We start from the raw sequence: 23,089 nt of genomic DNA on the forward strand, positions 1-23,089 counted from the left end.
CTCTCTCCTCCCTTGCCTGTCACTCAGACCTGAACTCCCTGGCTTCCTTCCTTCAGCCTTTGCCCCCCGCGCAGCGAAGGTGTGCATTCGCTCATCACGGGCAAAGGAGACAGGCAAGAGGACTTAGATCAAGGATCTACACGGGGCCCCAGGAGACCCGAGTCCTATTTCTGACTCCGCCACTTTGTACTGAGTGACTTCAGGTAAGTCCCAGACCCGCTCTGGGCCTGTGCCTCTCCGTTTGCAAAATGGGAATAGTAATAGCTTTCTGTCTCCCCGGAGCAAGGCGCTGAGCTGAATGTCAGGAGAAGGCTGAGAGCAACGCCCTGCGCAGGGGCCTCCGCTTGCGGCTTTCTCAGCTCTCGTCCCCCTTGGTCTGAGCCTCCCAAACACCCCCGTCTGTTGGTACTCACATGAGGAAATCACTCATCAGCCATTTCACTGCAGCTAGAAAGGCATAAATTGGCTGGAGAACAAAAGAAGAAATAAGAAATACCGTAAGGACCTGGTCAGAGAGTTTATAATTGTCATGCAGGACCCCACGTTTCAGACCAATTCCCTCCACTGAGCAGAGCTCGTGAAGACAGGTTGGAAATTCAAGGTCTGGGCATCACTGGAAAATGTTCAAAATACATCAAAAGCCAGTGGAGCTGCCTTGCTACTAATAATATCTTCTCACACACCCCCCATCAGGGTCAGGGAGTTTATCACAAATGTATGAAGGACTTTGAAGATGTAATTGCTTGATGATTTCTCTCCAGTATGGATGACCTTGGGAGCTCAGAGCAGGAGAGAAACACAGCTAAATGGGACACCACCAGTTTAGGATGCTTTTATATTCTGATAGCAAGTGGTGTTTCTGGGACAGGCTACAGCATTGCCCAGGATTTAGTATTATCTGCCATTGATTGATTATGCTTAACTGTGTTTCATCCAGCTTTTCCTCAAGATGGCATGACTTCTATCATCTTCCTGCTTGTCAGCCACAAATTGGAAATCCAGCATTGTCCCAGGGACAATTCATCTGCAGAGGATCCTGCTGCTTCTTTTCTTCACAGTAACCAAGTCTAATTTTCATCTCTCCCTCTCATAATCATGCCCATATCCTTAAACCCAAAAGGGATGCAGCAGTCACAGGACACAAGGTAATGTTCCATTACTGCTAACTGACTTCTCTTCAACCAAAACAAGTCAGCAAATAGCAAAATGTATAGATGGTTGGGAATTTGTCTGATTTTTCCTTTGAACAATGCGTATGAAAAATGGACTTTTCTTGATTTCTTCCTTCTCAAGGGTTTTGCTAAGAGGTGAAAGGGAGGGGTGAAGGCCAAACGTTCACCCTTTCATTCTCTTCTCAGTTCACCTGGTTTTTGGCAGCTCTTTTGGGACACTTCTTTCAGTAATCAAAATTCTCAAGGATATGATCAAGCAAATATTTTCACCGCAATTACAATATTTTATCTATCCAGTGTAAGTATAGCTATTGCCAAAACTGATATATTGTTAAAAAAGACATTATTAAAAAGTAATATTTTGTTGAAAATTCTTTTACTGGAAAAAAATGACAATGTCATGCTCTGCGATGTACTTCCAGCACACCACACTTTAAAGTATCAACAAAATGATCATAACTGCAATAAACACATCCCTGTTGAGGGCTGCTTCAACTAGTGGCCTGAGCATTGAGTAATTACTGAATTCTGCCTGGTCAAGACCAGGTTAGGAAGGTAGAGTGGATTAGATTAGATTATTATCTTGTATCAGACTAAAGAGAGGATGCATTTGGGTACTGGGAAAACTATGCACTCCAACAGTTTGTTCCCTGGGCTATCAGCATTTCTCAGCAGTTTTAACCCCTCTCTCTGTTGCTCCAAGCCCACTCACGCTTCCCTGAAAAGCTGACAGCTTTCTCCCAGGTGCTCTCTTCACTGACAGTGCAAGTTTCTTTTTTGAGCTGCTGAGTAAAACCATGCCATGTAAAAGCATTTCTGTTCATTTCAGCTGCTAGCTGGTTCCTCCGCTTTTAGGAGAAGCCTGGCATAGTCTAGCTCCTGTCCTTTCCCTGGTTTTCCGATTTTCAGTGAGATCCTATACGCCAATAGAGAGCCAAATTGGAAACCACTGTCAGTGGCCATCACTGCCTCAGAAATCTGCCTTAGTTGAGTTTGGACATTCCCATCACTTGAAAGCGAACAGCTACTAAACTCTTTTGGGGAATTTGCTACATCAAGGTGTTGGAGACGTCCTAGGAGAAAGCCTCCGCAGCCAAGCCCGGAGAGGGCTGCATGCCGACAGATACGTACGCTGAGCAGAGGCCGGGCACCGCTGTGGTGGTGGTAGGGTACTTTGCACATTGCTTGATAATCATACATGGTCACCCTGCAATCAAAACAAAACAAGCAAGCAGTCAAAAGCGAGCAATGCAACTGCCTATGGGATGCACACGTCAGCTTTTTCTAAAACATTTCCTATATGGAAGAACTAAGGCAGTTGCCTGCTTACACATGTCCTTGCCATTTCATCAGTGCTGGATCTCGCAAAGCAAGAAATACAGGCTCCAGATTAATGTAACTGGGTCAGTACAGGAGGAAATATGTCCCTAATTTCAGATGCTGAGTAAAGCAGGCTCTGAAGCAGGAGAATTATAATTGTATCATCTACCTCAGGTCCCTCTAGTCCTGTTTTCAAGCCACGGAAACTCTGAACTCTCTTTTGGCATGGGCTGGGGGAGTGGAGTGAGACGAACAGAGGTATTTTTAGGAGAGAGAGAAATGTGCTCAGTCAGCTGCAACGCCGCATCTGGAGGGGCTCTGAGACAACCGCTCATAGAGAGGCTTTCCAAGTGACAGGCGGAACTGAAGCACTTCACCCAAAACGCTTAGAAGGGTTTCCCAAAGCATCTTGCCCTGGAAAAGACAGAGGAGTACCTGCTTTGTGGCCACATGGAGATGGGGAGTTAGTCTCTCTTGGAGCTTTGCAGCAGGTGGAAGGGCAAGTGATGAGGAGAAACAGGGTGTGTGGTGACAATGGCTGAGCGAGTCAGGGGAGGTGGCAGGTAGCTACAGAAGCTCTTGTAGCCAAATAAGAGAGCCAGATGCACCAGCACGTGCATTTTCCCCTGCTCAGCGGTGCTGCTTACAGGGCCTGATATGCTCTGACCCACACACTGGCTGAAGAAAGAGAAATAGATCCCCCACTTACCGCCTGAACATGCCCATGTTTAGCAGCTGGGTCATTACTGAGCCATCCACTGCACCAAAAAATTTTCCAGTCTGCAAGCACAGGAAAGGAAAAAACCAGCGTAAACTGTCAACAGTAAAAGTTCCAAATGCTCTAAGGCTCCAACCGATCCAGTTTGTCTGGAGGCCTACTACGCATAACGAGTGTTTTATAAGAAGGTAACGTCGAGCTTAGGAAATGTTTGGATGGCAAGGAAAGCTCGAGGGAGGACTGCCCCCATCACCAGCTGGGCACCCTGCACCATTCCTACCGCGCTTGGAAATGATTTAGCCCACGTAAGTCCCTGCAGCTTGTGACAAAAAAAAGGCAGGCTCTCAAGCTGCAGAGACCCAGGCATGTCGATTCGCTGGGAGCCTGGGCTCTCCCGTGGATCCACGTGAATCCACGTTCTCTGGAGCCTCAGCCTCTTCTGCTTGAGCCTCTCTGCTAGCTGGCGGCCGCAGTGGCTCTGGAAACCTCTGCTCTCCTGCTGCCCCAGGCAAACTGACTCACCACGCATAAGCGCATTTATTTCGGTAGCAAACGCAATTTTACAACTCACGCTGTGCAAGTTCCGCGCAGGCGGTAACCCAAACAACACAACACACACCGACCCATCCCTTTAGCTTACGCACTACGCACTGGCACAGCCAGCGCTCGGCTAGCACAGACTCCACCTTAGCAAAAGTTGCATTTGGGGGGCAACAACCCCCAATCTCGCTTGCATGGCTGGACTAAAAGCAGAGCTTGTGGCCCTCTGGTCCCATTTACATTTTGGAGTCAATAACCTCAAATACAGTCCCAATCCCAAATCCGGGAACCACTGCTCAAAAGACTTCTTCAAACAGACAACAGTTCTGGCTTTCCCGATTACTAAGCCATGACAAAGCTATTGCAAAAATGCTTCAAATCTGCCAAGTCCATTGCTTTGTTTGCAAGCAAGTAAATAAAATACTTGTAAATAATAAAAACATAGTTATGGGCTGTCCTCCATCTATTTTTCTGGCCCATGGGTCTTGACACAGTAAATGGCTCCCATATGTTATGGATCCATTCATGCAGTTTGGGGGGACAATTTACTTTTCCACTGATAGGCTAGCAGTCGTTTAGCACGTATTAGCAGATGACAGATGACTTCATTTATTTGAGTGGGGCATTTCTACTTGAAAAAAAAGCACCCTTAGGCAGATTTACCTAAGATCATATGGTAATCATCTAACAGTAGTGTTACATGGTTATGAGCCTCTTCCTAACAGGCTTTAGAAAGCGTTTCACTGTATAAATTGATACATACCATCAACTCCCCTTTGAGCATTTAGGCTGTAATCATCTCAGACATAGTCAAATGTGTCTGAGCAAGCGCTAACTTGTTTTCACCTCCCTCGCTCTTTCGATCTGATTAGGGTGGTGAGGAGGCCAGCTGCTTCCATTTAATACCAGTCTGCAGCCCCAGCAGGAGCTGGGGCGGTGGGATTTCACGCAGGGCAAGCTGCAGACGGTGTGGCAAGGGCAGGACTGTAAATGGGGCCTGCCCTGTCCAGAGATGCTGATGTCTGACCGAATTTCTCCAGGTAGGATGTCATTCCTATCGGTACAAGTGTGAGGAGCTATTAATGTAACTGGGAGTAACGCCTAGGGCATGTGTTCAGCAAACCTGTGAAAAGCATCAGCAGACTGGCACTTAACGCCGAATCAGACGTTCAAAGCTCGGTGCTGTTTTAGGTACCCCGTGCAGGTACTAATACAGGAAAGCATCACTTGGCATAAACCGACGTAGTCCTGTGCCGAAGCGACGTTTTGCAAAGCAGCTCTCATTACAACCTCCTTTCTCCAGTGGCTGACTGCTGCTCTCCCAGACGTCCCTCTGCTGTGTTTCTCCTCACTCCCAGCTCTGGGCAGGTTTCCACAGGCCCTTGCAATTTCGGAGGTTCACAGCACAAAGCATCGCCTCCGACATCCTGCGTGACACATGCTGTATGACGTTCCCCCGCAACGGAGAGCGTGCAAGTGCATACGCAGGCCATGCACCGGGAAGGGATGCATCCCGGAGCACAAGCAGGGCTCCAAGGTACATCACTGCTCGCAGACATATATGCGTCCACGCTTTGCTGGCTTGCTGAGCAATTTGCACTTTTGGTACACAAAAAAAGTAGTGTCTCTCACGCTGAGCTGTGTGACTGGGAATCATCACTCCTGGCAGCTTTGTTAAATCCCATGTTGGGCAATTCATTGACAAGGACTGCTACGGGACCGGTACCAGGGAGCTGTAGGCAAGTGGGATCTGCCAAACGGGCCAGGCTTTGGGCAAGCAGGCAGCCTCCTGCTTTTCCAGCAACAAAGCCAGCCCTTGCTTTTCCACAGCCTCTGCTCAGCCCTGGTGGGATCTTGGCTTTTTAGCTGCCGCCCTGCACCTTGTCCCTGAAGTCCCACCTGGACAAGGGCTTGCAGACATACCCAGCAAAATGCCTCGGGGAGAAGGCAGCACTCCTAGAGAAAGAGATTTATGGAGCAAGGGGACATCTGGATGCCGGAGGCGGAGGGAGCTCAAGACCTGTGATCGACAGGTGTGCCTTCGGCTGGCAGCAAAAGGTGGCTAAAAACTCAGGGGCCGTTGTGGGTCATGGCTGCAAACATCGGCAGAAACACGGCACCACAGCGCAGAGCAGCCCGCGTGGCAGGACAGCCCGGGCCTGCCACTTGCTTTCCCTTCCTCCCCTGCCCTAGATCGACTGGTCCGCACCCTCGCTCGCTGCCTTCTCCTGCCACTGGCTATTAACTCTTTGCTCCCTCTGTGATAAGTCTGGATGGGGAGATTAGCCTGAATTAAGAGATTACCCATTCTTCCCCAAGTAATCCTGCAGGGAGCTTCCAACTTGTCACTCACTGAAATCCTGAGTCTCTCTTTCGTCCGTGCTGGCTTCTGGCTGCCGGTAAGCTTCCTGCTGCCTTCAGGCAGAGGTTATTAGAGCCGATCCCCCATCCTGATCCCCCATCCCAAAGGCAGAGGGGAGCAGAGCCTGAGCCAGGCTGTCCTCACCCCATTTCTGCCTGAAGCTGCGCTGGTTTCCAGTGTGGTCGCCCAGGGAAGGAGGTGCAGGCAGCAGGCAGCCCCGGGCGGGCAGCAGGCAGCCCAAGTGCACCGTAAAGCACCGCAGCCCCAAGGGAGCGAGCACAGAGGTGGAGCAAAACATCTCAGAGCCCCCGCAGCAGGTCTCTGGCACTGGCTGCTAGCCCGGGGGCTGTGAGGACACAGGCACTTTGGAACCTCTCCACTGTTCGTAGCTTGTACTTTGTCCCGGGAAGCGGGCGTTTTGGATGTGAAAGCTCCTCAGCTGCCTTCCTCGGGGAAGCGGGGACGCGCGCGGGGGCCTGCTTGTGCTGGAGCCACCACAGCCTGCACGACTCTGTGGGACAGATGGCTCGCCCGTGCACCCTCGCTCCTTCGGCATCCGATAAGTTCACTCCCCTCCCGGCTGATGGGGCAGAACAGGCAGCGTGCTGCCCTTCTCCTCGCTGCTGGGCTGAAACGCTGACCCAGGCAGCTGAGCCACTCTTGCTGGTTCTGGTGTCTGGTATGAGGCAGGCAGGGAGGGCAGTGAACTAGCTGACTTCTCTAGAAAGGCAAAATACCCACAACAATCCAGGCAGGGGATTTGTTTTGGCATTATGTTAAAGGATGCACTGAGGGAAGCGTGTGGGATGGGGCAGGGAAGGCCACAGAGCAGCAAGTGATCCCATGCAGCAACATCCAGGTGGCAATTCCCTGTAGGGACACTCATGTTGCCACCGGGAAATAAAAGCAGTAACCAGAACAAGATAAATCAGAAGAAAAGTAGTGGGGAAGTCTCCGAGGTCAAGGCAGGTAACAGCTGGAGGAAATGACAGCTCTGGTGCCTGCCAAAATGCCTGATCTTGGAGGCATGTGGATAATGTTTATAATTTACCCAAAGCCACTACAATGCCATGTTTCTGCTAGTCAGATCTTTCAAAGGCGAGCTTTTGGAAAAACCCATTTTCCATAAGATGCAGGAAAAATAGAGAGACAGAACCCAGGAGGGTGGTGCTGGACAAACAGTAGACGTGGTAGCTAAAGGGTGTAGTTGCCTTTATCTCTGGACACGTGGCATAGGACCCAGTAAAGCGCCTTTGAAAATGCCATGGGGGTCAGTGGAGGAAACAGCAATTCCCAAGACTACCAGCCCATCCTGAACAAGCAGTAGGCCCTGCCAGAGTAGGTAGCCAATACAACTTTACAGCATTTTCCTCCCTTATTTTTCAAGTTTTCTCTGCCTTTTTTTTGGCACACCACATCACTGAAGGGGTACTTTTACTGGAATATTCAGCCTGCTGGGTAGGTCACTTGCCCGACAGAAAAGAGGTTGGTTATTCTCTGCAATATGACCCCCTGGATATCTGTCTGTATCACTCCCTGGTGTTGCTGATTCATTTTGCTTTGTGAGTCTCAATAGTTCTCACGTTGGCCTGTCTGAACTTACTGTGTAGTGCCTGCAGAATTCATGATCTCACCTTTTTCTTTTGCTAGCTTATTCTGAATATGCTAACCAACACAAGTCCAGATGGGAAGCCATGGGACTCACATAGCTGACGTTTTCCATCTAAATACCCATCTAAAAATTAATTTTCTTTCTTTTCTGTCCCAGCTACTTTGAGATCAATGGCACTACTTCACACTTCACTCTGTAACCAGAACTTCTTTAACAGCCTCTTATAAGAGACTCTGTTCAAGGCTTTTAGAAAAAACTGAAACGCAGTAGGTCATCCATTCTCCCTTACATCCTGATTTACTCACACTTTCAAAGAACTGTAGCTGGGTTTGGTACACTGCAAGAAAACCTAAGATAGGTTTTCTTCCTTTATAGATGCTGTGCTGCTTGTCCCAATCACATCCATCGGGTGTTCTCTTACTTTATTTTTAATTTCCATTTCAACCTGTTTGTCACAACTTGAAGAAAGCAATTTCTGGGATCAGATCTACTGCCTTTTGGAAATACGTATACAGTATTTGTTTTCTCCAGTACTATGGCAATTTTAATAAAACTTCACACTTCTGTCAGTAACAAAACCGCTTCAGTTCCCATTTCTTCTATAAGCCCACTCTCGCTATTGACTTGCTGCTTTGTAGCTTACGAGACTGTTCCAACACGTCACTTTCTGACATCCAAATCTATGGCCTTTTATTATTTTGAAACAAATAGCTCTGTGGTGAATTTATTGGAGAGCAGAAAAGTATAGCTAAACCATGCAGTGGCTGGTAGCGTTGGCTTTACCCAGGCTGCACAGGATGTTGCATCACAAATGGCGTTCCTTCAGGTCCCTAGAAACGGTCATGGAGGTGCTGGTAGCAGGAGGAAAGGAAGTAACTTTTGTTGCTTATATTTTTATTACTATACTGAATCTTTTTCCTTACTCCTTTCACCTCTGTGAGTCCAGTAAATCCTTCAGTTCTTTGTGTGTTCTCCTGTTTCTAATTTGCTTAAATGGTTTCATGTTCATTTTTGCCTTTGGCATTTCGCAATTACCATCCCCTAAGTTTCCTTTCCTGAAGAACGCCTGCTTCGACTTCAGAGGCACTCACAAGCACTGCTCCCCTTCCCTTTCCCTTATCAGGGCATACCTGCCTTCTGGGACTGTCTCAGATCATCTTTCAGTAGCAGCTGTGCCAAGGGAAAGGAGTCTAATTTCCTCACTTCTGATAAAAAGATATTTTGACTAGTTCCTTCCTTATCACTGCAAACTCCTTCCTTACCTGGGATGTGCTGTCACTCTGCTGGAAGGCTTCCCCCTCACCGCACAGATGAATTTAATTACACCATGGCCACCCTTATTACACAATTAACTTCATTTGTTTTGACCAGCTCTGGTGGGTTATTTAGGAACAAGCCAAGCATGCTCTCCTCCTTCTATTATGCTCTCTTACCTCTGTAGGTCTTTTGGAAACGAGTATGAAGCCGTTGTTATCAATGAGGAAGCAATTCAGAATCTGCAGAGATGAAAGAGAAGCAACATTAAAAACAATTTTTTCCATAGTTGTACCACTGTGTGCAAGATGGAGCGGTGTGGCTTTGTGCTTATGGCAACAGCCTCGGCATTTCCACGCCTAGCCCCACGGCTAAGCTACCACAGGTTTTAGACAATTGGCTTTTCCTTCTCTGCTTCCATTTTGAGGTATTTACTTTGTGAGCTGTCTGTGACAGAGATTGTCTCTTGCCAGGGCTGTGTGCAGGCCTAGCAGGCTTTGAGCCACATTTAAGAAGACAAGGCATCCTGCAGGAAGCAACAGGATATTTGGAGAGCATTTCTCTTCAATAAAACGGTATCTAATGCTTTCCATCCTCAGATTTCAGAGTTTTGTAACCACTCATGAAATAACCCTCTCCTCACCACTAAGTATCATCAGTGCTGGTCTTATTTTTATTTTGCAGGGCAGGAAATGGAGGCACGGAGTTTAGATGAAAACCTTTAGGTCTCACAGGGAAAAACTAGGATGCAGTGGAAATCCTACTTGAAAACAGAAAGAAAATTCTCCAGTGATCCCACTCTCCAGGGCAGAGGAGCTCCTGTCCCAAATATGCCCGAGACCAAGGCTGAAGCAGTGGTGTAAATGCAAAGAAGGGTGTCCAGCACACGTCATGCTGACAGCCACTCTCTTTGGCAGAGATGGACTGGGATGCCAGTGAGACAGCCTTAGAGGAGATGGACTCTCCTTAGTGTCATTGGCTGGAATCCCCTTGCTCCTGACCAGGCTCAGCTGACATCTCACAGCTGAGGGGAAGACCTAAACTGCAGGGTTATCTCAACAGCATGAGGTCCTACCCCAGCTGTGCAGCCTCTTGTGAGGAGATGACAGGCAATACCTTTTTTTGGGCGGGGTTGAGACAGCTATCTACATAGACCAGGTAGTCAATCACACCCATCACAGGTACAGAGAAGAAATCTGGGCAACTTACATCATCCTGACAGCTTAGTGGACAGGCACCATCCAAGGCACTGCACTGGAAAGGAAAGGCAGGGAATTAACCATGGCATGATCTCATCTTACAGTCTGCCCTGGGGACTTCTAAGCTAAAGGTCTCCATCTCAGCATTCCACAAAGCTCTGCAGGTTAGCTAGCGTCTCCAACAGGACGAGCTCTACGGCATGCACAGGTACCACCCCCCAAGTTGGCCGCTCAGTGTCTCTGTGTACTCCCCACCTCTCTGAGCAACGTCAACGCCTTTGCTGAGGGCTCTGATCCTCCACCTGCCTCCCCGACACGCTTCCAGCAGTACCCACGCACTCGGAGCAGAGATTTGTTAATGAAGGAGGCAGCACCAAGCTCTCTGGCTGCGAAAGCAAAGGTTATTGTGAACTGGTGAGAAAGCAGCGCACATTTCAGCATCTGCTAGTACCTGGACTAAACACATGGCATGGTGTTTTAGATCAAGCTTCTTCTCAGGCAGGGATTTTTTTTTGTTCTTGTTGCTGTTGGTTTCTTTATTCTCCAGACAGCTAATGATAAAATAGGATGTGAATGGTGCTCGTGTAGCCCAAGGCACCATCGATTTGTTTCATTTAGGATTTCTGTGTACCGGACTTGACATGTGTTTCACAACACTGAACTGGGTGGGGACATGAGGGGTTAAGTGGTGAGGAACAAAGCCCTTCAGGTGCTTATTGATTTCATAATTGTTCCAAGTTTGCCATGGCTGCGTGTGTCTGTCTCTTTGTGTTATTTTTAATGCTATTTTCTCTAGCAGCAGAGGGAAGAAATTTGACATGGTGTTGCCATTTCTGTACACGGGGTCCCCTTCCTGCCAGAGGTTTTCTGGGGTCAGGGAAGGACACTGATGTGTCGCAGAGCTTCTCTGCTCTCAGCCAGCTGCCCTTTACTTCTGCAAAACCCTTATACATAAAACCCAGCCCCCTTTCTGGATGATTCTCAGTTAACAAAAGGTGAATTTGCCATTTCAAGCCACAAGACGACCGTTATTTTCAGTTAGAATTTGTTTCTCCTCTTGAGTTTTGCAGAAAAAAACCCAATAGTTTCAGATTTCCATCCCTCTGCTCAACTTCAGAGGAGGCTTGGAGATGCCCGAGTTTGGTTCAAGCACTATGGCTTTGCAACATCACATGCTCACTCTCCAACTCTGACTGGCTTTTTGAGGCTCTAGAGATGATGGTTTAAAAACATCCCTTTACCCACAGTTGTGAGCATAGTCTCACCCTTGCCTCACCACAAGACAGCATCGGGTTATTTTGCCTCCTTGGATGTATGCAGAGAGGTGGCCCTGTAGCTGGTGTGTTCCTTCATTTGGTCAGTGGAGAAATATGGCCACAACGGACCACAACTATTGTCTTGGGGGATAACCAACACAGAGCCCAGAGCTCGGAAATCAGAACAGAAACCCAAGTAAACCAGAGTGGCTTCCCACGAGAAGGGCCTGTGTCTCACAGCACCTTCCTCAGCAGTGTGAAGACTGAGTCTTGCACCGCTGCTCTTCCAGACCTAGAGAAGCTCCAGCTGGGCGCTGGGCTGGCCGAGCAGCAGCGGACACGCAGTGAGGAGCCTGGTCTGAAAGTGCCAGCAGCTTGCGGGGAGCCCCTGCAGCAGAGCTGAACCTGAGCTCCCTGGTTGCTCTGAGACCACATCCACTGCCTTATGGGCACAGCTCTTGCCTCAAAGACCAGCCTACCTCGCACCATCCTCCTGTTTCAGGTCTTTCAAACGCTGCGGCCCAGAGCACTTTCAGCTTTGCCAAAGACACTTAATTACTGTGAAGACAAACACAGCCCACGACAGGCTTGGAGCGTCTCCAGTGACTACAGACAAGGGACAGTGCCTATGATACGCTGGCACACAAACGACACAATTACGAAGCTGAGCCGTGGCGAGGCACGCCGGGATGCCCCCCCGTTCCCAGCTTTTGTCTACTTACATCACTGTCATTGGGCTGGGAGACGGGAGGAATGGCGTGGACATCCACAGTGGCACAACATGCGGTGAAGCAGGAGAGAGAGAGAAAACAAAATCTGTTAGACATTCCTCTGTCAAACAGTGGTCGCGTCCTGGGAAACCGTACGCGGGCTTTTTTCATACCAGCACCTACCAGGGCTGCAGCATGCAAGCACTTGGCACACAGGCCTCCTTTCAGCTTCTTTAATAAGCCTTCCCGGTTTCACTTAACACCCATGCGGGCTCATTTGGGTGAGAACAGCCTGGGTATGGCCCTCAGGAGAGTTTTTTAAATGAAGCTTTCTGCTGATGCTTCAGGATGTGCTCACATGCTTTGCAGAAATCTTTTTAGATCAGGTTAGGTTTATGTGATCTCCCACCTGCGAGGATGCTCCTGCCACCACGGCCAACTCTGGGCTTTTCCGCTCCCCACATGTGCTTGCTCCCAGCGAGCAGCCTCCTGCCATCCTATCTTCTCCGTCATCCCTGTCTGATGACAGTTCCCTCTCTTGACAGCAGAGAGCTGCTTCTGATGTGTGCTGCTTTGGTCCTGTCAGCCTCACCCCTCCAGCATACCTCCCCAAAAGCAAAGCCCAGGGGTGAAAGCCCCTGGGTGGTAAGGGAAAGGTGTTTCACTTCTCCTGCCTCTCAGACCAGGGAGCTCTTTTAATTATTCCACTTCTCTCAGTCCAGCAAGAGTGTCCAAAATTAGGACAATACTGAAAGTTTATCCCTGGAGCAAATAATTTTTATTCTGGCAAGCTAGTAGCATTTTTTACCATTATCAAGATGATAAGAGTGGGCAGTAGATTTTTTTTCCATGTGCCCAAAATTGCAGATTTCCATGAGGTTTCTGAAAGGCTGAATGAGCACAAACATATTTCCACAATTAAATGTGTCATATGCAGCAGAGCTAATGCCAGGCCAGGATGCTGCCACTGTCAGCTGCGGAACAGACTGATGGCTCACATGGCATTAGCGCTGTCAAGGATTACAGAAATGTGTGACTTCAAACTAATCTACTTCATAAATCTTTTAATATGAATTTCACAAAAGCTCTCATCAAAATGTCATCATAGGTGATGTAACAAAGCACCGACCTAGCTGACGAAGAGCATGAAATTGTCTCTGCACAATTGCTGATGCTCCTACCTGTTGCATGGCCATCCAAAACTTGCGTTGGAGCAACTCCAGCTTAATTTGCACACCCACCGCTATGGTAAACAAAAAGGGGGAAGGATGAAGAGAGGAGTGTGCAAGAGAGAGAAAGATAAACACAAGTTAGGAAAGGAGGGGTAAATATTTCCCTGAAGTGATAGGATGGAAATCACAATTGCAACCTGCTTCCAAGTGTGAATGTTAAGCATCGGGGGATCAGCGCTGAGTCAGACTGCCAAGTGAGAGTCAGAGGTTTAACAAGGTAGAGGAAAAGGGGACACTGACTGTACTGAGCTACTGACACCTCCCTCACACTAAACACTACGGAGCGACAAACAAATTAACAACAACAAAAAAAACCTCCCACCAAAAAACCCCAGGAGAGTGAGCACGTGAATTTTCATCTTTGTCTTTTGCAGATTTGCCCGCCCAGAGTGAATGTTTCTGATCACCCCAGCCTCACCTCTTGCACCACACAGCATCAATCAGAAATAAAGTAGGCCAGTGTGAGGAAAGGATTCGTTTGAAAACCCATTGCTCCTAGACCGCTACAAAAGCACAAAAATATGAATGCCACTTGATGAAAAAGTGTTGATTAGAAGTAGTGCTTCAATACCCGGTCCCAGCCTCGTGCACGCTCTGCTAAGCAAAAGTGTGTGTGTTTCTTAATGAAGCGCGTCCTAATTTCTTGGCTTAATTTCTCTTCTATTCCCAGCATCATGTTCCTGAAGTAAGGCATAGCTCCACAGAAGAAGAAATGGTGCAGGGTCTCCCCAACAGAATAACCTGGCTGTCCCCAGGTAGTTGCCTACAAGCACACGTAATAACCAGCGCAGTGGTGCGCAGCCTGGCACGGTGACGGGGAACAACGGGGCTGCGTATCAACTAGTTGAATCCAAGAGCTCTGCAGGAATTACGGCCTCAAGCAGGACCTTGAAATAGAATATAAAGTGCAAGTGAGGGAGAAAAAGAGAACAAGAAGAGAGGGAGAGTGTGAGCCTTTTTTCACAACCACCAATATCGGGCGGATGAAGTGTTGCTGTTTCTACAGATTTCCTCTGAATTAGCAGCGGCTTCAAAGGGAGGGACAGATCCTTTAAATCTGAATCACGCAGTGTGGGTGCTTTTACGTTAACAGTATGATCTGATGCTCTAATTCAGATGGATATGAATTAAAACCAGAGTATGCAATGGTATATTTTCTTGCAGCACGTACAGGGACCCTGGCACCTGGCATCAGCTCTACCTTTTATACCAGTGTCCTTCTTGTCACATTCCCACTGCTGGTACATCTTACGAAATCCTATTCACAGGCACATTTCTTATCCAGCTCTCCCTGCTGTAGATGGACTCTGACTGCCTATACCTGGGGGAAAGGAATGATTTTGTAGAGCTGCCTTGCTCTAAGCCTCACAGATAAGGCAAAGAATGCAAACAAAGGAGGAAGGACGGCACTGAGTCCAGCCCAGGTGAAAGATTCATCAGCTTCAGTGAGTCTATGGCAGGCACGGTTTGGCTTGGTGCCCCTGCTGACAAATAGTCAGTCCATGATAGAAGGCAAACAGTGCTGTTGCTGCTGAGTCTGATGAGGCCCACACATCCAATTTGGTACGTAGCTTTAAATAAATTCATCGTTATCCTTTAAAACCATCTCAAGAAAGGGTTATTCCCCTTATCACAGCAGATCACTTCAATGGGACTGAGCATTACCCAGGACATACAGTTTTTATGACACTTGAAGAGGAGCTGATACCTACATAACTAACCTTGCAATGCGGAGACTTACTGAGTGGTTCATGTTTTTGCCAGTGGGAACAACTATCCACAAATTGTTCTTCGAAGGGAGCCCAGTCCCTGGTAGTGAATCCTTGCCTCCGCCCAGGAGGCATGAGTAGTGTGTACTGAACTTGAACAGAGTTGCCTGCAATGTGAGGAAGGAGAGTACCCGGGGGCTTGCACTGGTGGCCGGTGGCAGGGACAGAACGCAGAGTCTCCCAGCTCTCTCCTTCCTCTTTCCACATCACTCCCAGCCACATCTAAGCTGCCTGTGCCATCTGTCAGCAAGTCTTGTGCTCTGGATGCAATCTTTGCAGCCCTAGCCTCTCCGTAGGGCTTGCGCTTACTCATCTTCTCTGCACCAGCCCTTCCCTCCCTTCCCAGCGGTCCAGCACGCATTTCTAGCTATTCCTCACGGAGCTGTGGTGAGCACCACTCTCCTCCTCACGTCATGGCACAGCCTGAGAAGGTCACTGAAAGCAAAGCTGGGGGCTATTCCGCTTGGCCTTGCAGCCAGGTTTGTCCGTCTGGATGGTACCCACCACAGGGAACTGTACCAGAGGGACTGCTCCGTGCCCCTGCCTGGCGGCACCACTCCTTGTCAGCTGGGGTGGATCGGCAGCTCCCGGCAAGAACTGTGAGAAATTTCCACGCGTTCAGGTGACCTGAGGAAGACGGGGAGCTGAGGAGAAACAGGCTACAAACACATTCCCAGTGCTGGTAACAAATAGTCGCCCGGGTGCCTTTAGGCTGTTGGTAAGGACGGGTAGAAAGGAGGAAAGCAGTGATTCAATCCGAGGTAAGGATGATGCTACAGCTCAGGTGAGAGGGAGAAAACCGGAATAACCCCCCCTCTGCTTGTTAAAAAGTATAACTGATTGTTAATCAGTCTTTTTGCTCTGGTGGCAAAGGGTATGCTGCAGGAGCGGGAGGAGCCGAGGTCCATGACATGATGAGTGGCCCTGGTGTGCAGCACAGCAACAACCCCAGAGTCCTCAGAGAGACCATGGCTAATTAATAGTTTTATTTCTACTAATGTGCAGGCAACCTTCATCCCAGCAATGAAATAAAAGATAAGGACAAGCAGCGCCGCACCCCTTGCATAGTTAGATGTTGCTTCCCCATGTTGACGAGCTACCCAGACCTGTGCACGACTGTGTTGGGTTTGAGAGGCAAAATTTTGGTAGTGGTGGGGAGTTCCCCGCCAGCAGGCACCCTGCCTGCCTGCTTGCAAACCCAAGCAGTGCCTGCTGCATGGCTGCAGCTGCCTTTCTCCAGGGTCGTGTGCTGCCGTTCATCACGGAGATGAGAGCCTTCCCCTCCACCTCTTCATCCCTCCGTTGAGCATGTCTGCCTCGTTAGCTCATTCTCTGCTTGTCTCTCTGTCTGTCTGCCTTCCCTGGCTTGTCTCCTTGTTTATCCATATGCTGTTCTCGTAACGAGCTTTCCCCAAGACTTAATTCTTGGGCCTGCCGCCTGACAAAAAGGCGTAACAAAGAGTCGCCAGATTGCATCCTGCTTATCAAGATGTACCTTGACAATTCAAAACCTGTTTTCATGGCCGCTGGTTCAATGGGTAAATAAAAAACTGTGACTCGAATAGGAGAATGTACTAGGGCAGCAGGGTAGCCCTGCCCATACTGTCCATTTGCATTCCCCATTCCCTGTTTCTGAAATATTCCCTTTTTCCCTCTTAAGCCAGCAGTGGAGCTGCCCCACTCAAAATTTTACTTGAAGTCCACAAAAAATTTTACTTAAAAAATAACTTCTAGGCAACTTAAAAAGAACAAAAAGCCCAAACCAAGGGCAGCCTGTACTGGACCTGACAGAAGAGGCAGTTCAAGTGGATCAGCATTCTTGCAGACGTGGCTACTGAGGTCCTCAGCAAGCTGGAGGAAGGCAAGCAAGGGGTCTGATTTGGGGAGGGCAGGCTGCAGGAGCCCACGGGAGAGCACAGGAGGAAGCCTGACAGAGGCAGTGGGCTGGATTCGGGTGCTTACCGCACTCCTGCACCAGCAGGCTGTGTCGCGGAGGGCAGGGGATGCCTTTGCCATGGCATGGACGTAACAGCACCTGACACTCATGTTGGACACATGGCTGAGCACACTTGCCCCACTGCACACCAAACCCACAGGAGCCAACCGTGGGCGCAAACGCTCCTCTCTGTCACCCATTCCCCTTGTCCCAACTACCTCCTGCCAGCACCATTAAGTTTTCCCCAAACCCCCAAGGAAGCAGACACTGTTGTGCTGCATCCAAGCAGGGAAGCGTTACAGCAGCCCCTGTGCTCTGCTGGTGGGGATGCCCACTGTGGCCGGGCAGGATGCGGCCAGCCCGCCGTGGGCACCTCTCGCTTAAGTCTCAATGTCAGATGCACTGCCTCCCCCCACCCTCTCTGGAGCACCGGTGGGAAGGGGAGCCTTGCTCCCAAGCCCCCCGATTTCTCCCCTGCTGCCTCCCCGTGGCTGCAGCCACTCGCCTCCCCCCTATACAAAACCCAGGGCTCATCCCTTCTCCTCCTCACGCCTTTCCCTCCGGGTTTATTGTCATCAGCCATATCAGGCAAGGGAGGGATGGAGGGAGGGGAGGAGGTGTTCGGCTCGGTGCCTCCTCTCATAACCTGTTCATGACCAATCTGCCTCCCGAGGGGCTGCGGGGAGCTGCCCCTGCCCCAGCATCTCCTCATCCCTCCTTGAGCCCCTCGGCTCCCGGCACCCCAAGAGGGATGGCAGCAAGCGGGGGAGGAGGGAGAGAGAAGGACTGACAGCAACTGCCCTTTCTCCAGAATGGGTTGAGAGAAATGAAAACCTCCTGAGCTCCTTCCTCTGGGTGTTTCGGAGCAGATCCTGCCTGCCTGGCGGGGTGACTCCTCTGCGCTCTCTGTGCGCGCTCCTGTGCGTGTGCTGCTGCCATCGCAGATGTACCCCCAGCTGTCACTTCGCCGCGCGCAGTCGCTCCCTCTCCCGCCTCTCTCTCTCTTTCCCTCTCCCCCTATTTATTATTTACGGAGGATTACAGTCCCTTTCCCACGCTGCCATCTCGCCGTGCGGCTCCCCTGCCCTCTGCGCGGGGTGAGCGGCTGGCTAGGAGGGGCTCCTGCCAATTAGGGTCCACGGAGAGCCCAGCCGGCAACGGAGAGACTTTCTGCTGGATTTGCTTTGGGATTGTACCGGCTTCGCTGGGAGAGCTGCCGTTCTCACTGGAGGGTCCACCCCAGCCTGAGAGAGGTAAGCACAGACATCTCTCCCCTGCATTTCCCCCCCATCCCCGGCTATGCGAGATCAGTGGGGCTACCCCTCAGGAACTGGCTTCCCCGGGGAGGAGAGCGGGGGCCGGGGGCAGCACCGTCTGCCAGACAACACGGTGCAGAAGTCCCGGTTGTGCGAGGCTGACGGGCAAGTGATCTTCCCGGTAAGGCAGAACGACAGCTGTGCCGCAGAGGCTGCCGGTACTGGTTCCAGTCCAGTTGCAGTGCGGGCAGCTGGGTGCAACTTCTCCCAGCTGTGAATGGCACCAGTGTCTTTCGTTGCAGCATGGGCAGCTGGGGCGCAGCTTTGAGGCTTAAGCACTTGGTGCTGTGGTCACCGAGTACCAGGCTGCTCCCAGTGAGCCCTGGATTTTGTCCCCTCCTCGGGGCTGTGAGAGGGGCCAGCATGTGAGGTGCCACTCACCTGACCCGTGCTGGCTTTGCTGGGTATCATTTTGGTCTCAGCTGTCTTAGTAAGAACAACCTAAAATGGAGACGTGAGGACCAAAATTGAACAGGTCCAGCACTCAATAAACAGCTTTAGGCGGAGGGGGGTGTACATGTGTAAGTGTGTGTGTGCGCGCATGTACAATTTCACGCACAGAGCTCACCGACATGATCACAGGACATGAAGTGAAGGACGCCATATCACAAGCAGAACCAAAAATAAGTCCCAAATTGCTTCCAGCATCCCTGCAGGCTGAGCTTGTGATTTCTGAACTTTTGGGCGGAAGGCACAGCACGGAGGGTGGGGGTGAAACACAGCACAGAGAAACTTCACAGCCTTTTCCACCACTGCCTGGGAGGAAAGGGGATGCATGAGGTCCTGTGTGAGCTGACGTGAAGGCGCCTATGGATAGGGGTATATATGTGAGCGTTGGTGTGTGTGTATATGTGTGTGCATATATACACGTGTGCATATATACACATGCACAGGCATGAGCACACATACATCCCACTCAGGGCATTCTACCCCCCTTCTCCTGCTGCCTGCCCAGCTTATTACTGCCACTGCATCTCATGCTAATGAAGAGAGACACGTAAAATCGGAGCCCTCCCAGGTTGGGGAGGGAGGATGTTTGGAGCCGCTGCTCCAACCAGGTCCTGACCGAGCCAGGCCCCAGGCCCGTGATGTGGATTGTCAGGTAGCCTGAACGTGCAACGACCAGCGCATCCCCGATGCCAATGGCAGTGAGCAGGGTACAGCACTGCTCTGCTGCCGCTGCCTGATCTGCCACCCAAGGATGGAGGGAGAAATGAAGACCTCATTCGGAGAAGGGTTGGAGCAGCTGCTGTTGCGGGGTTTAAAGAAGGAAACCCTTAAAAGACAGGGGAACCCTTAAAGGCACACAGGGACATGTCACAAAGCAGGGAACATTTCTTGCAGCGAGGAGGAGGGGGTGCCTTTCCAGAACTGCAAACCATTTTTATTCTGAGCTTTGTCGCTCAGGTCTGCTGGGGGGCAGGAGGTGGATCTTCCTCTAACTGCTGTGGGCAAACAACATTTGCAAGGGAATTATTCCACATGAGCAAAAGGCTTGCGGGAGTTGCCTCCCTGTCAGACATCAGCGCAGCCTCTGCTAGTGCAGACTCTGTATTCCTCTTGCCCACTTGGAGGAATTACGGTAAATCCTGAGCAAAGGGGCTGTTTGCAAAGAGAAAGGGGGGAAGCCCTCTTATGTAATTTTTATACCAGATCATAGCTTTACCCTTGCCTCCAGCAAAGTGAATGCCACACGCTAGCAAAGTGCACTCCCAGCTCAGGTATCTTCATGAGCTACTCCAGCTCCCTGCCCTTCCTCTGGCTTTTCTAAACCTGATGCAGAAAGGATTTTCTAGGCTTTTCAGCGCCACAGAAGCCTGATGAAGGCAGACCTGTGTCTCAGTGCAGCAAGGAGGGCCAGCAGCAGCACAGGGACATAAGGATACCTGGACAGGAGCATCCAGGGAGTAGCAGAGGCTGGAACAGGATGGGGACAGGCTCAAGCCTGTGGGATGGCATTTCTGGGCAGTTCCTTGGTGACTTTTCAGCACTTGCCTGTTGCTGATTCAAAAGAGAGACCAAGCAGTTTCCCTCACTTGCCATGTTTGGTTACAAGCAGCTGCTTACACCACTTGACATCTGTCCCAGCCCTGGGTGGCTCAAGCCGTAGTTCAAATGACCATACTGGGATGCTCCTGCCAGCTGGGTAACGCTCCAGAGTGCTACACCATGACACACACTCCAGTTCTCAGTGGGAAGGAGCTGGAGTTGGAGTCCTGGGCTGTTTCTGTCCCTACTGCATGGAAATACCTTGTAACACATACCTTATTCCTGTCGTGGCTTTACCAAAATGCTGGCTCCCAAAAATGCTTTGTGTGTCTGAGGGCATCCTAAGAGCAAGAAGAAATTTTTTTTCCATAAACCAGTTCAATTCCAGGCCAGTGAGATGGAAGGAAAAGTTGCTTCACCTGGGAGGGGTGGGACTATGTGAAATACGGTTTTATTTACACTGCAAGCAGTTGGAAGTTAGGACATGTCAGGATTTGGGGCAGGCTGCCATCTGCACCAGGTTGCAGTCCTGACTGGTAGCATCACACACTGTATTTTCATAAGCCGCCTCATTCAGGGCGCCGGCTACGCGGTGCTCAGGGAGTGAAGCAGAGGGCTGTTGTTTTTTTTTTGGTAAGGCAAAGCATGTGCCTGTTTTATTTGTTTACTGCCTGCCATCCAAGCCCTGCAGGCAATACATCATTATTCATTGTCATGTGGTGTTCTGAAGATGTTCACTGCTACAGTTGCCTCGTGGCTGATGATAGAGAATTTATGCTCCTGATGAGGCAAAAGAGAGTGGCTCTCTTCCTTGCTTTTGAAGGGAAAGCAGACTTCCCCTTTAGCCACACGGGGAAGGAGCAGCAGGTGCAGGACCAGAGCTTGGGGCCTCTTGGCTCTCGGTGCCATTGAGTCCTCAAGAACATACCAGTTTGCTGGCTAAGCTGCCAGCATTTTGGAAAACAGCTGTGAATGCTCAGCAGTTCTGCAAAATGGCCCCTAGGGTCTCGTGTTGGGCACCCGCAAAATTAGGAATGTACAGACTGTGGCTACCTGCCAAAACTGCGGTTTAATATTTAATGCTGACCATATAAAAATAGCCTTATTTATTTACAACATTCTCATTGTTAGCTTGAGTATCATCTGTCCTTTGCACTGAGTATGGGACGGGGTCCTGTGAAAAAAAGAAATAGCGCTTGCTTGGATAAGCAAAGGCTGTGTTGTAATGCATAGATGGAAGTGGCTGAATTAAGGTTGTGCAGGTATTAACTCACATTTAAGTGCTTGGCTTTGCAAGCCAAATGGCATATTTTGTCATATGGCAATTTTTTTAAGAAATGAAAATGACACTTTCTTGATTCTTTTTTTATGAATGGGCGAACAAAAGACTTTCCATTATTTATACACTGCAACTCCTCACACCCACCACAGGAAGGACTGAGACCTAAATTTACAGCAGGGCCATACAAGTCTGAACTTCACACCTGCCTCTGAGTAAAGGATGTTACTTTAAAGACAGACCCTGCTACCATGCTCCTCCTCGCTCCAAGGGGGCTGGGAAGCTCGTAAGCTTCTTTCCCCATGGACCATGCCCTCACACGAGGAATAAAAAAGTAGGACCACATCCTGATTCTGGAGAGGAGCTGGTAGAGGCAACTTGACTTAGCACTCATCACTTGGTCTCTCTTTCCACTCCTGGTGAGGCTCTCTGCTGCCGGTGCTTCCCAAAGCAGGGCATGCTGCTGCTGCTGCGATTTTGCTGCAAGGTGCCTTGTGTGGGGGTAGAGGAGCTGAAGGTGGGCCCTGCTCTCCACACTACTTGCATTTAGTGATTTCGATGGGATGTGAATGTTGCCATGCCTGTATCTCTTCTGTGGCTGCCAACCCTCCAGAAAACTAAAGTCATACCAGATTCGAAGACCTTCCCCAGCCTCAGCAAACTCTGCAGCATGGGGCTGTGATGTGTGTGCTAACCCAGATGCATCCAAGATCCTGGCTGGAGCTCTGGGTTGTGAGAACTGTCACCACATCTTGTTGAGCTATGGGCAATATTCCCAGCTTGTAAAGAGTGTAAGCATGTCTCAGATCAGAGATCTCCAGGCACCCCTGGAGCTGCAGGCAGCAGCCTGGACCCCATGCAGTTTGTGTTGATTTTGCAGGGATGCCCCTCTTGGATGCTCTGGGAAGGTGATGGGGGGCGATGGGGAAGGGGAAGAAGAGCTCCAGGCTGTCTCTAGCAGGCAGCACTGCCGACCTCGTGCCACAGCGGCGACCAAGTGAAACAGATCTATGCAACCCAGGCAGAAAAAGGTCCCCTTCAGAGTTCAGTATAAATGTATCGTGTGGGAACAATGAGAGTCAGCCTTTCCTTGGGAGGTTTGCCAGGAGCTGTGTGCGTGCTGGGCCACCGATCTCTTGACGATAGGAGCATAGAGGATTTTTACTGCTGTGGCATGTTGTGCTCTGCCCCACCGCTGTGCACGCATGGATGATCCCTGCCCATGTGAAGCCCCACTGGGGCACAGGCTTGCAAGGTGAGACATTAGTGAAGTTCTTCCCTTGTTCCACCGTGTTTTCTACCTCCTCTCTCTCCTCCTTGCTCCAGCTGCCAAAGGAGCAAGCAAGGGGTCTGATTCTGAGAGGCCGGCAGCCAGGGAAGCACAGCCAAGGTTCTGGGTGAGAAAGAGGGGGAGAGACTCAGCAG

The 23,089-nt window shown here is 50.1% G+C and overlaps 1 protein-coding gene across 1 annotated transcript in view; it reads right to left on the reverse strand.

Moving 5' to 3' along the window:
- The window catches only part of CACNA2D4 (calcium voltage-gated channel auxiliary subunit alpha2delta 4), a gene marked incomplete at both ends in the record, with an annotated part of 131,319 nt that overhangs the window by 12,644 nt on the left and 95,586 nt on the right, over window positions 1-23,089 (reverse strand). Inside the window, 7 exons of the mRNA XM_081997832.1 lie at window positions 414-466; window positions 2,304-2,379; window positions 3,202-3,272; window positions 9,158-9,220; window positions 10,188-10,232; window positions 12,156-12,170; window positions 13,325-13,386. Coding sequence (XP_081853958.1) covers window positions 414-466; window positions 2,304-2,379; window positions 3,202-3,272; window positions 9,158-9,220; window positions 10,188-10,232; window positions 12,156-12,170; window positions 13,325-13,386 — 385 coding nt within the window. The remainder of the gene's footprint in view (window positions 1-413; window positions 467-2,303; window positions 2,380-3,201; window positions 3,273-9,157; window positions 9,221-10,187; window positions 10,233-12,155; window positions 12,171-13,324; window positions 13,387-23,089) is intronic.

Source organism: Phaethon aethereus (genome assembly GCF_964289735.1).
Source record: "Phaethon aethereus genome assembly, chromosome: 1".
NCBI lineage: Eukaryota > Metazoa > Chordata > Aves > Phaethontiformes > Phaethontidae > Phaethon > Phaethon aethereus.